General features: G+C 45.0%; 1 protein-coding gene across 1 annotated transcript in view; it reads left to right on the top strand.

The window, feature by feature from the left end:
- The window catches only part of lekr1 (leucine, glutamate and lysine rich 1), a 205,870-nt gene that overhangs the window by 20,199 nt on the left and 169,191 nt on the right, over window positions 1-16,480 (top strand). Inside the window, exon 3 of the mRNA XM_036965369.1 lies at window positions 11,915-12,306. Within this exon, the coding sequence (XP_036821264.1) occupies window positions 11,915-12,306 (392 nt within the window). The remainder of the gene's footprint in view (window positions 1-11,914; window positions 12,307-16,480) is intronic.

Raw genomic sequence — 16,480 nt, 5'->3', positions numbered from 1 at the left:
ACAGACAGACAGACAGACAGACAGACAGACAGACAGACAGACAGACAGACAGACAGACAGACAGACAGACAGACAGACAGACAGACAGACAGACAGACAGACAGACAGACAGACAGACAGACAGACAGACAGACAGACAGACAGACAGACAGACAGACAGACAGACAGACAGACAGACAGACAGACAGACAGACAGACGGTGCGTGTGTGACAGTGACCCACTTCTGCCAGTGGGATTTGAGGAGACGGTTAGGGGAAGCTGCATAGAGGAGACGAGAGGAGGAGGGGAGGAGGGCAGAGGAGGAGACTACTTTGTCTGTAAAGTGCCTCATCGCCGTTCCCTGTGCATGAGACAATGCGCCCCCCCCCCCACCAACACACACACACACACACACATAGACAAGTACACACACAGACACACAGACAGACAGACACACACACACACACACACACACACACACACACACACACACACACACACACACACACACATGCAGACAAATACACACACACACACACAATAAGGCAACAAGAGGTATTGTAGTAGAGGGGAGCTCCAACACTCCTGCTAGGCTAGGTGTAACAGGTATTGTAGTAGAGGAGAGCTCCAACACTCCTGCTAGGCTAGGTGTAACATATTGTAGTAGAGGAGAGCTCCAACACTCCTGCTAGGCTAGGTGTAACATATTGTAGTAGAGGGGAGCTCCAACACTCCTGCTAGGCTAGGTGTAACATATTGTAGTAGAGGAGAGCTCCAACACTCCTGCTAGGCTAGGTGTAACATATTGTAGTAGAGGAGAGCTCCAACACTCCTGCTAGGCTAGGTGTTACATATTAGGTAGAGGGGAGCTCCAACACTCCTGCTAGGCTAGGTGTAACATATTGTAGTAGAGGAGAGCTCCAACACTCCTGCTAGGCTAGGTGTTACAGGTATTGTAGTAGAGGGGAGCTCCAACATTCCTGCTAGGCTAGGTGTTACATATTAGGTAGAGGGGAGCTCCAACACTCCTGCTAGGCTAGGTGTACCATATTGTAGTAGAGGAGAGCTCCAACACTCCTGCTAGGCTAGGTGTTACAGGTATTGTAGTAGAGGGGAGCTCCAACACTCCTGCTAGACTAGGTGTTACAGGTATCGTAGTAGAGGAGAGCTCCAACACTCCTGCTAGGCTAGGTGTAACATAATGTAGTAGAGGAGAGCTCCAACATTCCTGCTAGGCTAGGTGTAACAGGTATTGTAGTAGAGGAGAGCTCCAACACTCCTGCTAGGCTAGGTGTTACAGGTATTGTAGTAGAGGGGAGCTCCAACACTCCTGCTAGACTAGGTGTTACATATTAGGTAGAGGGGAGCTCCAACACTCCTGCTAGGCTAGGTGTAACATATTGTAGTAGAGGAGAGCTCCAACACTCCTGCTAGGCTAGGTGTTACAGGTATTGTAGTAGAGGGGAGCTCCAACATTCCTGCTAGGCTAGGTGTTACATATTAGGTAGAGGGGAGCTCCAACACTCCTGCTAGGCTAGGTGTTACAGGTATTGTAGTAGAGGGGAGCTCCAACACTCCTGCTAGACTAGGTGTTACATATTAGGTAGAGGGGAGCTCCAACACTCCTGCTAGGCTAGGTGTAACATATTGTAGTAGAGGAGAGCTCCAACACTCCTGCTAGGCTAGGTGTTACATATTAGGTAGAGGGGAGCTCCAACACTCCTGCTAGGCTAGGTGTAACACATTGTAGTAGAGGAGAGCTCCAACACTCCTGCTAGGCTAGGTGTAACATATTGTAGTAGAGGAGAGCTCCAACACTCCTGCTAGGCTAGGTGTTACAGGTATTGTAGTAGAGGGGAGCTCCAACACTCCTGCTAGACTAGGTGTTACATATTAGGTAGAGGGGAGCTCCAACACTCCTGCTAGGCTAGGTGTAACATATTGTAGTAGAGGGGAGCTCCAACATTCCTGCTAGGCTAGGTGTGACAGGTCTTAGTAGTAGAGGGGAGCTCCAACACTCCTGCTAGACTAGGTGTTACAGGTATTGTAGTAGAGGGGAGCTCCAACACTCCTGCTAGGCTAGGTGTTACAGGTATTGTAGTAGAGGGGAGCTCCAACACTCCTGCTAGGCTAGGTGTAACATATTAGGTAGAGGGGAGCTCCAACACTCCTGCTAGGCTAGGTGTAACAGGTATTGTAGTAGAGGGGAGCTCCAACACTCCTGCTAGGCTAGGTGTAACATATTGTAGTAGAGGAGAGCTCCAACACTCCTGCTAGACTAGGTGTTACAGGTATTGTAGTAGAGGGGAGCTCCAACACTCCTGCTAGGCTGGGTGTTACAGGTATTGTAGTAGAGGAGAGCTCCAACACTCCTGCTAGGCTAGGTGTAACAGGTATTGTAGTAAAGGGGAGCTCCAACACTCCTGCTAGGCTAGGTGTTACAGGTATTGTAGTAGAGGGGAGCTCCAACACTCCTGCTAGGCTAGGTGTTACAGGTATTGTAGTAGAGGGGAGCTCCAACACTCCTGCTAGGCTAGGTGTTACAGGTATTGTAGTAGAGGAGAGCTCCAACACTCCTGCTAGGCTAGGTGTAACAGGTATTGTAGTAGAGGGGAGCTCCAACACTCCTGCTAGGCTAGGTGTTACAGGTATTGTAGTAGAGGGGAGCTCCAACACTCCTGCTAGGCTAGGTGTAACAGGTATTGTAGTAGAGGTTAGCTCCAACACTGCTGCTAGGCTAGGTGTTACAGGTATTGTAGTAGAGGTTAACTCCAACACTCCTGCTAGGCTAGGTGTAACATATTGTAGTAGAGGAGAGCTCCAACACTGCTGCTAGGCTAGGTGTTACAGGTATTGTAGTAGAGGAGAGCTCCAACACTCCTGCTAGGTTAGGTGTAACAGGTATTGTAGTAGAGGGGAGCTCCAACACTCCTGCTAGGCTAGGTGTAACAGGTATTGTAGTAGAGGGGAGCTCCAACACTCCTGCTAGGTTAGGTGTAACATATTGTAGTAGAGGGGAGCTCCAACACTCCTGCTAGGCTAGGTGTAACAGGTATTGTAGTAGAGGAGAGCTCCAACACTCCTGCTAGGCTAGGTGTAACATATTGTAGTAGAGGAGAGCTCCAACACTCCTGCTAGGCTATGTGTAACAGGTATTGTAGTAGAGGGGAGCTCCAACACTCCTGCTAGGCTAGGTGTAACAGGAATTGTAGTAGAGGGGAGCTCCAACACTCCTGCTAGGCTAGGTGTAACATATTGTAGTAGAGGGGAGCTCCAACACTCCTGCTAGGCTAGGTGTTACATATTAGGTAGAGGGGAGCTCCAACACTCCTGCTAGGCTAGGTGTAACATATTGTAGTAGAGGAGAGCTCCAACACTCCTGCTAGGCTAGGTGTAACAGGTATTTTAGTAGAGGGGAGCTCCAACACTCCTGCTAGGCTAGGTGTAACAGGTATTTTAGTAGAGGGGAGCTCCAACACTCCTGCTAGACTAGGTGTGACAGGTCTTGTACTCTGGGTTCTCAGTGGCCAAAGCAGCAGAGAAACATGCAGAAACCATCTTACTGTTATTGACGTGAAGCCTATTTCTGTTGCTGTAAAAAGCAAGGGACCAGGCCATTAGGACCTGATGGAGGGACAGTAGAGCCCTGAGTACCAGGCCATTAGGACCTGATGGAGGAACAGTAGAGCCCTGAGTACCAGGCCATTAGGACCTGATGGAGGGACAATAGAGCCCTGAGTACCAGGCCATTAGGACCTGATGGAGGAACAGTAGAGCCCTGAGTACCAGGCCATTAGGACCTGATGGAGGAACAGTAGAGCCCTGAGTACCAGGCCATTAGGACCTGATGGAGGGACAATAGAGCCCTGAGTAGCAGGCGATTAGGACCTGATGGAGGAACAAGAGAGCCCTGAGTAGCAGGCCATTAAGACCTGATGGAGGAACAAGAGAGCCCTGAGTAGCAGGCCATTAGGACCTGATCGAGGGACAATAGAGCAGAGAGATGGACAGAGAGTGTAACAGGAGTTAGAGGAGAGAGAGAGAGAGAGAGAGAGAGAGAGAGAGAGAGAGAGAGAAGACTAGAGGGAGCATCAGAATCCTTTTGCTGTCTAGGAAGAACAGCTTGAGCAGAACTCACTCTCATTGGCTGCCGGCATTAGCAAATGAACCACCAAGCCTGTTCTTTCCGTCTTTCTTTTTCCTCTTTTCTTTATGATTTAATTCCTCCTCTCTCCTTGTGTCAGTTCTGGGGGAGGGGAGTATAAAGGGTGTGTGTGGGGAGGGGGAGTTGAAGGGGTTAGCTTGTAGTTTGAGTGCTAAGCGAATGTGTCAGTGCCAAGGGCAAGGGGTCTTTCTGCAGGAACCAGCTCTATCACGAGAACAACGAACACACCGCCCCCAGGGCCTCTGTGTGTGTGTGTGTGTGATAATGTGCTTAGAGTGCTGTCTGTCTTCGTATCTTTATCGGGTGTGAGCACGGATGTGTGTGTATGAGTTTGAGTGTGTGTCGGGGTGGGGTATGTGCCTGAGTGATTGTGGAAGAAAACAAGAGAGCGATATAGAAGCCTGGTCTGACCTGAGGCCTCGACCGTGTCTCAACCATGGCCTGACCCCCCCCTGCCTGCCTCCTCACACACACGCAAACACACAGACATAGACAGGCTCACACACATGAAGACACACATAGACTGGCTTTCACAGACATACACACCCTGCTGATCCTGTCTGCACTTCACAATCCTCTCTTTCTCTGAGCCTCCAGGAAGCATGTGGACATTTTGCACGAAATAAAAATAACTCACTCATCCACACATCACAACACACGCAGACCTAGGGCTGTGGCGGTCATGACATTTTGTCAGCCGGTTATCTCAGGCTGCACACGCTGTTCTCTCATCAAGTGATCATATTTTCACCCATAAGACTATTCGCAATGTAATCTTGTCTTTACTATACTGAACAAAAATATAAATGCAACATGTAAAGTGTCGGTCCCATGTTTCATGAGCTGAAATAAAAGATCCCAGAAATGTTCTATATGCACAAAAAGTTTATTTATCTCAAATGTTGTGATACAAATATGTTTACATCCCTGTTAGTGAGAATTTCTCCTTTGTCAAAGTAATACATGTATCTGACTGGTGTGGCATATTAAGAAGCTGATTAAACAGAATGAGCATTACATAGGTGCACCTTGTGCTGGGGACAGTAAAAGGCCACTTGTGCAGTTTAGTCACACAACACCATGCCAGAGTTGTTGAGGAGTATTTATGTCTGTAATAAAGCCCTTTTATGGGGGAAAACTCATTCTGATTAGGCTGGGCCTGGCTCCCCAGTGAGTGGGCCTGGCTCCCCAGTGAGTGGGCCTGGCTCCCCAGTGAGTGGGCCTGGCTGCCAAGTGGATGGGCCTGGCTGCCAAGTGGGTGGGCCTATGCCCTCCAAGGCCCACCCCTGGCTACAACCCTGCCCAGTCATCTGAAATCCATAGATTAGGATTTAAGAGGAAAACACATGACAGTCTGCCATTCGTCTGCCTTTCGTTCGCCATTCGTTCGGCCACGGCGTGTTTTAGCCCTGAGTAGCAGGCCATTATGACCTGATGGAGGGACAATATAGAGCCCTTGACAACCAGGCCATTATGACCTGATGGACGGACAATAGAGCCCTGAGTAGCAGGCCATTATGACCTGATGGAGGGACAATAGAGCCCTTGACAACCAGGCCATTATGACCTGATGGAGGGACAATATAGAGCCCTTGACAACCAGGCCATTATGACCTGATGGAGGGACAATATAGAGCCCTTGACAACCAGGCCATTATGACCTGATGGAGGGACAATAGAGCCCTGAGTAGCAGGCCATTAGGACCTGATGGAGGGACAATATAGCCCTGAGTACCAGGCCATTAGGACCTGATGGAGGGACAATAGAGCCCTGAGCACCAGGCCATTAGGACCTGATGGAGGAACAGTAGATCACTGAGTACCAGGCCATTAGGGCCCTGATGGAGGGACAATAGAGCCCTGAGTAGCAGGCCATTAGGACCTGATGGAGGAACAATAGAGCCCTGAGTACCAGACCATTAGGACCTGATGGAGGGACAATAGAGCCCTGAGTACCAGACCATTAGGACCTGATGGAGGGACAATAGAGCCCTGAGTAGCAGGCCCTGATGGAGGGACAATAGAGCCCTGAGCACCAGGCCATTAGGACCTGATGGAGAGACAATAGAGCCCTTGATAACAAGGCAATTAGGACCTGATGGAGGAACAGTAGAGCCCTGAGCACCAGGCCATTAGGACCTGATGGAGGGACAATAGACCCCTTCGACAACCAGGCCATTAGGACCTGATGGAGGGACAATAGAGCCCTGAGTACCAGGCCATTAGGACCTGATGGAGGAACAGTAGAGCCCTGAGTACCAGGCCATTAGGACCTGATGGAGGGACAATAGAGCCCTGAGTAGCAGGCCATTAGGACCTGATGGAGGAACAATAGAGCCCTGAGTACCAGGCCATTAGGACCTGATGGAGGGACAATAGACCCCTTCGACAACCAGGCCATTAGGACCTGATGGAGGGACAATAGAGCCCTGAGCACCAGGCCATTAGGACCTGATGGAGGAACAGTAGAGCCCTGAGTACCAGGCCATTAGGACCTGATGGAGGGACAATAGAGCCCTGAGTAGCAGGCCATTAGGACCTGATGGAGGGACAATAGAGCCCTGAGCACCAGGCCATTAGGACCTGATGGAGGGACAGTAGAGCCCTGAGTAGCAGGCCATTAGGACCTGATGGAGGGACAGTAGAGCCCTGAGTAGCAGGCCATTAGGACCTGATGGAGGGACAATAGAGCCCTGAGTAGCAGGCCATTAGCAGCCTGGTGATCATTAATGAGTTCTGTTCTACTAACACATGTCCAGAGTGAATGAGAGATTACCGTGACTCAACGATCACATAGAATTTTACTGTGGTCATGACTCATTACTGCCGGTGTGGCGGTAATAAGGCCACCACAACAGCCCTACGCACGCACGCACACACACACACACACACATAATTTGATCCCTGTCTGTGCGTTGTCAGAGTATAGACTTAAGAGGAAAACACATGACAGTCTGCCATTCGTCTGCCTTTCGTTCGCCATTCGTTCGGCCACGGCGTGTTTTACGGCTGACTGACACATTTCTGGGCTTGCTTCACCTTGTCGACAAACATGTGCCTCAAAGACACGTGAACTGTCAGATTGTCACCAGAACATCCTGTGTCACGTTTTCACTGGGAGGCCTCTGGGTTGGGATGTAATCCAGACGGATCCTCAGAAGCGGTGAGAAATGACAGCCATAACAACAACGGTCACAGACAGCAGCAGCGGGGCCTGTTTCTGAGATACAACTGTTTTTAAAAGAACATGTCACCAGGAAAGCTAGTGTAGGTGAGCTCACACGTCAGCCATTTGTCAAACATCAAATGGAAAGAAAATAGAATGTCGGCCTACTCTGGTAGACACACAATGATGTCCCCTGCTCACGTATCCTTCTCTCTCCTCTCTCATTGTCCCACCTCTCACTCCTTTTCTCTTGTTCCCTCTTTTTCTCTCCCTCTATGTTGTCATCACCTGCCCTCTGTGTTTACTGAGGTGTGAGTGAGAGTGGGAGCTGGTGAGATTGACTGGTGGGTGGAGGTGAGAGTGGGAGCTGGTGAGATTGACTGGTGGGTGGAGGTGAGAGTGGGAGCTGGTGAGATTGACTGGTGGGTGGAGGTGAGAGTGGGAGCTGGTGAGATTGACTGGTGGGTGGAGGTGAGAGTGGGAGCTGGTGAGATTGACTGGTGGGTGGAGGTGAGAGTGGGAGCTGGTGAGATTGACTAGTGGGTGGAGGTGAGAGTGGGAGCTGGTGAGATTGACTGGTGGGTGGAGGTGAGAGTGGGAGCTTGTGAGATTGACTGGTGGGTGGAGGTGAGAGTGGGAGCTGGTGATATTGACTAGTGGGTGGAGGTGAGAGTGGGAGCTGGTGAGATTGACTAGTGAGTGGAGGTGAGAGTAGGAGCTGGTGAGATTGACTAGTGGGTGGAGGTGAGAGTGGGAGCTGGTGAGATTGACTAGTGGGTGGAGGTGAGAGTAGGAGCTGGTGAGATTGACTAGTGGGTGGAGGTGAGAGTGGGAGCTGGTGAGACTGACTAGTGGGTGGAGGTGAGAGTGGGAGCTGGTGATATTGAGTAGGGGGTGGAGGTGAGAGTGGGAGCTGGTGAGATTGACTAGTGGGTGGAGGTGAGAGTGGGAGGTGGTGAGATTGACTAGTGAGTGGAGAGACTAGTTAGAGGAGAGGAATATCACCTGTCAGAGGAGATTAATATCACCTGTCAGACAGGATACAGAGACTAGTTAGAGGAGAGGAATATCACCTGTCAGACAGGATACAGAGACTAGTTAGAGGAGATTAATATCACCTGTCAGACAGGATACAGAGACTAGTTAGAGGAGAGGAATATCACCTGTCAGACAGGATACAGAGACTAGTTAGAGGAGAGGAATATCACCTGTCAGACAGGATACAGAGACTAGTTAGAGGAGATTAATATCACCTGTCAGACAGGATACAGAGACTAGTTAGAGGATATTAATATCCTACCACCTGTCAGACAGGATACAGAGACTAGTTAGAGGAGATTAATATCACCTGTCAGACAGGATACAGAGACTAGTTAGAGGAGATTAATATCACCTGTCAGACAGGATACAGAGACTAGTTAGAGGAGAGGAATATCACCTGTCAGACAGGATATAGAGACTAGTTAGAGGAGATGAATAGTCTACCATCTGTCAGACACAATACAGAGACTAGTTAGAGGAGATTAATATCACCTGTCAGACAGGATACAGAGACTAGTTAGAGGAGATGAATATCACCTGTCAGACAGGATACAGCGACTAGTTAGAGGAGATTAATATCACCTGTCAGACAGGATACAGAGACTAGTTAGAGGAGAGGAATATCATCTGTCAGACAGGATACAGAGACTAGTTAGAGGAGATTAATATCACCTGTCAGAACAGGATACAGAGACTAGTTAGAGGAGATGAATAGTCTACCACCTGTCAGACAGGATACAGAGACTAGTTAGAGGAGATTAATAGTCTACCACCTGTCAGACACGATACAGAGACTAGTTAGAGGAGATGAATATCACCTGTCAGACAGGATACAGAGACTAGTTAGAGGAGACTAATATCACCTGTCAGACAGGATACAGAGACTAGTTAGAGGATATTAATATCCTACCACCTGTCAGACAGGATACAGAGACTAGTTAGAGGAGAGGAATATCACCTGTCAGACAGGATACAGAGACTAGTTAGAGGAGATTAATATCACCTGTCAGACACGATACAGAGACTAGTTAGAGGAGATGAATATCACCTGTCAGACAGGATACAGAGACTAGTTAGAGGAGATGAATATCACCTGTCAGACAGGATACAGAGACTAGTTAGAGGAGATAAATATCACCTGTCAGACAGGATACAGAGACTAGTTAGAGGAGATGAATATCACCTGTCAGACAGGATACAGAGACTAGTTAGAGGAGATGAATATCACCTGTCAGACAGGATACAGAGACTAGTTAGAGGAGATTAACATCCTACCACCTGTCAGACAGCACCAGAATAGCTTCTCAAAAAGCCTGTAGGTTACTGGAGTGAAGCCTGCATTTGTGAACCCAGTCATTGTTCAGCCCAGTCATTGTTCAGCCCAGTCATTGGTCAGCCCAGTCATTGTTCAGCCCAGTCATTGTTCAGCCCAGTCATTGTTCAGCCCAGTCATTGTTCAGCCCAGTCATTGGTCAGCCCATTCATTGTTCAGCCCAGTCATTGTTCAGCCCAGTCGTTGGTCAGCCCATTCATTGGTCAGCCCAGTCATTGGTCAGCCCAGTCATTGGTCAGCCTAGTCATGGGTCAGTCCAGTCATTGGTCAGTCCATTCATTGGTCAGTCCAGTCATTGGTCAGTAGAGTCATTGGTCAGTCCAGTCATTGGTCAGCCCATTCATTGGTCAGTCCAGTCATTGGTCAGTCCAGTCATTGGTCAGCCCAGTCATTGGTCAGTCCAGTCATTGGTCAGTCCAGTCATTGGTCAGCCCATTCATTGGTCAGCCCATTCATTGCACTTCAAATAACAGTTCTAAATGCAATCGTGTGTTAAAAAGGTTGGTGGCCACGATTTAAAAAGAGCTATTGTTATTTCTCAATCTCAATTCGTAAAGCACACATACGCCATTTGGATGCATAGGCTACAGAGCCCCACAATGGAGGTGTCATAAAACCTAGTGGTCAAACAGGGAAATGGTTCCAATTGTTGTTCCACCATTCATTTTCCCATCTGGGATTTTAGAATCGGGTAAAAGAACAGGCGTGTTTCGTGTTGGCCTACCCTGGTGTGACATTTGGATAACCGTGTAAGTCTCTCTCGGACAAGTCAACTTTTATCAGCTCTATTTAAAATGCTAATTACAAATCTACAAATCCTTGCAAGTTCCTGCTCGTCATCTCTAGCTGACACCTTTGTTAACAGGTATTGTGTCAATTTAAAACTTGCACAAGACAGTTCACAGAATTGTCCATTTAAAGAAATGTATTAATTACTACATTTAGCTAACATTAGATAGTTAATACAGAGATTCTTACCTTTGCCTCAATTCGGCAGTGTGGTCCAGATCATTATGGTATTTGTAGTTCTTTATGATAGCCACATTAGCAGCTAATTAGCATTCCATGTTTGGGGGATAGATACAGGCGAATATATATTGATAAGTCACCTTATCAAAACGTCACGCCAGGGTAAGCCTACACGAAACACAGCCCTTATTTTAAGTGTTTCTAAAATCCCCTATGGGAAAAATTAATGTTAGAAAAAATGATTGGAACCATTTCCCTATTTGACCACAAGGTTTTATGGGTATTATGACTCACACTGTGGTATTCTATAGCCTGCCTACGATGAGCATGTCAACCACCACTGTGCAATGTGGGCTTCAGGCAGTATAATGGTTTGAAACCTGAAAGTTTTACTTTAGTTCAAATAATGAGGCATGTCTTCCTTGTTTCAATGTAGCCTTGAGAAAATCCATCCATAAAAACATGGAGGCAGTTATTTTAGAAAGACTTCCTGATGCCATTGACCAGTATTTCTCTCCTGTTCTATTGGTTTTCATATCAACTTTCTTTCGATGTCCAGAAGCCACAAGTCACAATCCTAGTCATATTAGCAACCCATCATTGTAGTTGCTATTAGAGTCACCCTTCTTTCTAAGTTTCTAACCGAGATGTTCATCTCTTTCACATATGGAACCGCTCGCATTAAGTGTGCAGTTTACAACTGTGTTTTACGCAAATTGCATTTTGGGTAAATGTTTGAAAATGACATGTTATTATCTGCTTCGTTACAGGAGTTTCATGTTCAATAGTAGACTATAGCATTTAGACTGGAAGATAATAGGCTTGCTATACTACATGTTTCCATGAAGCTCTTAATGAACAATATCCAGGACTTGTATGCGTGCATAGTATCAGAGAGGAAGAGGCGAAGCGAGAGGTTTCATTCTCCCCCAAATCGATCCAAAATAAGTCCAATGTGTTTATTTTCTGGCCTAAGCTTGTAAGCATCTCGTCATTATATACGTTATATAGCTCTGATAGTATTGTTGACCGGTTAATGGGGGTTAATTAGTTGGCAGTAAAACGGACAGAAATATGCATCCCTTATAAGGGGTTAATATCATCACAAGAATTGTACTGGTTGGGAAGCTATTTGAGGGTTAAGGTTAAAATGCAAGGGTAGAGTTACAGTTGGTGGTGGTTAAAATCACATTAGTTTGGATTACATTATTGGATCGATTGGCTGAGAGACTGATGTACTTTCTTTTCCGTTGTTTCCAGATGGAGAGGTCGGAGACTGTGTGTCAGTACTGCGGTGTGAGTTATCTCATCCTCCACGAGTTCCAGCTCCTCCAGGACAGGTTGGCCCAGGTGGAGAGAGAGCTCCAGAACCAGAGAGGGGCCACAGAGAGAGAGAGAGCCAAGAGAGAGCTGCTGGAACTGGGCAGAGAGGAGTGGGAGAGGGCTCTGAGAGAAGACATCCAGAGAGGGGCCACGGAGAAAGAGAAAGTCCTCAGAGAAGAACATGAAAAGAGGTTTGAAGAGAGGAGATTCCTAAATGAGGAGATAGAAAAAAGGAGTGAGGAGAGATGGAGAGTCTTGAAAGAAAAACTCCAACAGTCCAGCACTCATCTGGAGGAACAGAGGGAAGACCTACATCAGCTGGAAGAGAGGTGGGTGACAGCAAGAGAGAGAGAGAGAGAGAGAGATATAGAGAGAGGGAGAGAGAGCGAGAGAGAGAGAGAGAGAGGGAGGGAGAGAGAGAGAGGGAGAGAGAGGGAGGGAGGGAGGGAGATATTTGCAGTCTGTCTGGCAGGCCAACACACTGACCTGTTACTGTAATGCAGCCACCTTTTGGCAGCCCGACAGATTCTGTTCCATATTTCACTCCAGAAGGAGTGAGTGAGAAGGAAAGAAGAGAGGAGAAAAGATTCGCTGTGAAAAAATTACCACTTATTGTAGATTTCACAGAAGATATCTGATTTAGATTTAGATCTTGACTTAGCTGTAGGCCTGTATCTGTATCGTGCATACATCTGCGTATTGTGCATAAATCTGTGTACCATGCATGTACCTGTGTATCGTGCATGCATCTGTGTATCGTGCATGCTTCTGTGTATCATGCATGTGTGTGTGTTTATCTAATGTCTAGGCCTAGGCTATGTATCTATGGTATGAGCGTGTCTGTGTGCATTTGAATGTGTGTTCTCATGTTTTCTATCCCTAGTGTGAAAGCATATTTAATAATAAGTTCTATGCCTCCTATTACCTCTGAGTCACGTTGATGGGCCTAACCCATGCACACCATTACGTCTCTCTCTCTCTCGCTCTCTCTCTCTCTCTCTCTCTCTCTCTCTCTCTCTCTCTCTCTCTCTCTGTGACGCAAGCTAGCATCTCAGTGTAATTATAGATTTACTGGATAGCTCAATAGAATATATTTTTCACGCCATCGCCTTTCACATCCCCATTCTAGAAATTCGGAGGGATGGCAGTTATAGAAATAGAGGGTGGGAGAATGTCTATTATAGAAATAGAGAGTGGGGGAGTATCGTATCTATTATAGAAATTGAGGGCTTGAGACATGACCAGAGCTGAGAAACTGTGTCTGTGTGGTACCTGCTATTTCCTTCTGCTCTGATGAACAGTTTCAGTTTGACATAGTAACCAGCACACCTGCAGGTGAACTAGTAAATCTGACTCAGACAAGGAAAAAGTGGTGGATGGAAAGACGGAAAGAGAAAGTAATGTGACAGGAAATAAGGTGGAAAGAGGATGAGCGTCGGACAGATGAGAGCCAACGCGAGAGAGAGAGAGAGGGAGAGGAAGAGAGACAAAAACCTCTCTCTTTCTCTCTCCCTCTCTCTAGCTCTGTCTCTCTCTCTCTGTCTCTCTGTCTCTCTCTCTAGTTCTCTCTCTCTCTTTCTCGCTGCCTTAAATTTAAATTGAATTAAAATTGAGAGAGAGAGAGAAGTGTCATGCATGTGTTGCGTGATCAGGTTTCTTACTTCTGCTTTGTTTGTGTGAACTGTGACTGTAAATAATATTACTATAAGAGTTATGAGAGCAGGAAGTTGATGAACTGTGACTAGATCATATTACTATAGGAGTTTAAGGAGCAGGAAGTTGATGAACTGTGACTGTAAATAATATTACTATAGGAGTTTAAGGAGCAGGAAGTTGATGAACTGTGACTGTAAATAATATTACTATAGGAGTTATGAGAGCAGGAAGTTGATGAACTGTGACTGTAAATAATATTACTATAGGAGTTATGAGAGCAGGAAGTTGATGAACTGTGACTGTAAATAATATTACTATAGGAGTTATGGGAGCAGGAAGTTGATGAACTGTGACTGTAAATAATATTACTATAGGAGTTTAAGAAGCAGGAAGTTGATGAACTGTGACTGTAAATAATATTACTATAGGAGTTATGGGAGCAGGAAGTTGATGAACTGTGACTGTAAATAATATTACTATAGGAGTTATGGGAGCAGGAAGTTGATGAACTGTGACTGTAAATAATATTACTATAGGAGTTTAAGAAGCAGGAAGTTGATGAACTGTGACTGTAAATAATATTACTATAGGAGTTTAAGGAGCAGGAAGTTGATGAACTGTGACTGTAAATAATATTACTATAGGAGTTTAAGGAGCAGGAAGTTGATGAACTGTGACTGTAAATAATATTACTATAGGAGTTATGAGAGCAAGAAGTTGATGAACTGTGACTGTAAATAATATTACTATAGGAGTTATGGGAGCAGGAAGCTGATGAACTGTGACTAGATCATATTACTATAGGAGTTATGGGAGCAGGAAGTTGATGAACTGTGACTAGATCATATTACTATAGGAGTTATGGGAGCAGAAAGTTGATGAACTGTGACTGTAAATAATATTACTATAGGAGTTTAAGGAGCAGGAAGTTGATGAACTGTGACTGTAAATAATATTACTATAGGAGTTATGGGAGCAGGAAGTTGATGAACTGTGACTGTAAATAATATTACTATAGGAGTTTAAGGAGCAGGAAGTTGATGAACTGTGACTGTAAATAATATTACTATAGGAGTTTAAGAAGCAGGAAGTTGATGAACTGTGACTGTAAATAATATTACTATAGGAGTTATGGGAGCAGGAAGTTGATGAACTGTGACTGTAAATAATATTACTATAGGAGTTTAAGGAGCAGGAAGTTGATGAACTGTGACTGTAAATAATATTACTATAGGAGTTTAAGGAGCAGGAAGTTGATGAACTGTGACTGTAAATAATATTACTATAGGAGTTATGAGAGCAAGAAGTTGATGAACTGTGACTGTAAATAATATTACTATAGGAGTTATGGGAGCAGGAAGTTGATGAACTGTGACTGTAAATAATATTACTATAGGAGTTATGGGAGCAGGAAGCTGATGAACTGTGACTAGATCATATTACTATAGGAGTTTAAGGAGCAGGAAGTTGATGAACTGTGACTGTAAATAATATTACTATAGGAGGTTAAGAAGCAGGAAGTTGATGAACTGTGACTGTAAATAATATTACTATAGGAGTTTAAGAAGCAGGAAGTTGATGAACTGTGACTGTAAATAATATTACTATAGGAGTTATGGGAGCAGGAAGTTGATGAACTGTGACTGTAAATAATATTACTATAAGAGTTATGGGAGCAGGAAGTTGATGAACTGTGACTGTAAAGAATATTACTATAGGAGTTATGGGAGCAGAAAGTTGATGAACTGTGACTGTAAATAATATTACTATAGGAGTTTAAGGAGCAGGAAGTTGATGAACTGTGACTGTAAATAATATTACTATAGGAGTTATGGGAGCAGGAAGTTGATGAACTGTGACTGTAAATAATATTACTATAGGAGTTATGAGAGCAAGAAGTTGATGAACTGTGACTGTAAATAATATTACTATAGGAGTTATGGGAGCAGGAAGCTGATGAACTGTGACTAGATCATATTACTATAGGAGTTTAAGGAGCAGGAAGTTGATGAACTGTGACTGTTAATAATATTACTATAGGAGTTTAAGGAGCAGGAAGTTGATGAACTGTGACTGTAAATAATATTACTATAGGAGTTTAAGAAGCAGGAAGTTGATGAACTGTGACTGTAAATAATATTACTATAGGAGTTATGAGAGCAGGAAGTTGATGAACTGTGACTGTAAATAATATTACTATAGGAGTTTAAGAAGCAGGAAGTTGATGAACTGTGACTGTAAATAATATTACTATAGGAGTTATGAGAGCAGGAAGTTGATGAACTGTGACTGTAAATAATATTACTATAGGAGTTTAAGAAGCAGGAAGTTGATGAACTGTGACTGTAAATAATATTACTATAGGAGGTTAAGAAGCAGGAAGTTGATGAACTGTGACTGTAAATAATATTACTATAGGAGTTTAAGGAGCAGGAAGTTGATGAACTGTGACTGTAAATAATATTACTATAGGAGTTATGAGAGCAGGAAGTTGATGAACTGTGACTGTAAATAATATTACTATAAGAGTTATGGGAGCAGGAAGTTGATGAACTGTGACTGTAAATAATATTACTATAGGAGTTATGGGAGCAGAAAGTTGATGAACTGTGACTGTAAATAATATTACTATAGGAGTTTAAGGAGCAGGAAGTTGATGAACTGTGACTGTAAATAATATTACTATAGGAGTTATGGGAGCAGGAAGTTGATGAACTGTGACTGTAAATAATATTACTATAGGAGTTATGAGAGCAAGAAGTTGATGAACTGTGACTGTAAATAATATTACTATAGGAGTTATGGGAGCAGGAAGCTGATGAACTGTGACTAGATCATATTACTATA

Source organism: Oncorhynchus mykiss, chromosome 27 (assembly GCF_013265735.2).
Source record: "Oncorhynchus mykiss isolate Arlee chromosome 27, USDA_OmykA_1.1, whole genome shotgun sequence".
Lineage (NCBI taxonomy): Eukaryota > Metazoa > Chordata > Actinopteri > Salmoniformes > Salmonidae > Oncorhynchus > Oncorhynchus mykiss.
Note: the sequence above shows the minus strand (reverse complement) of the source record. Positions and strands in the feature narration are given on the sequence as shown.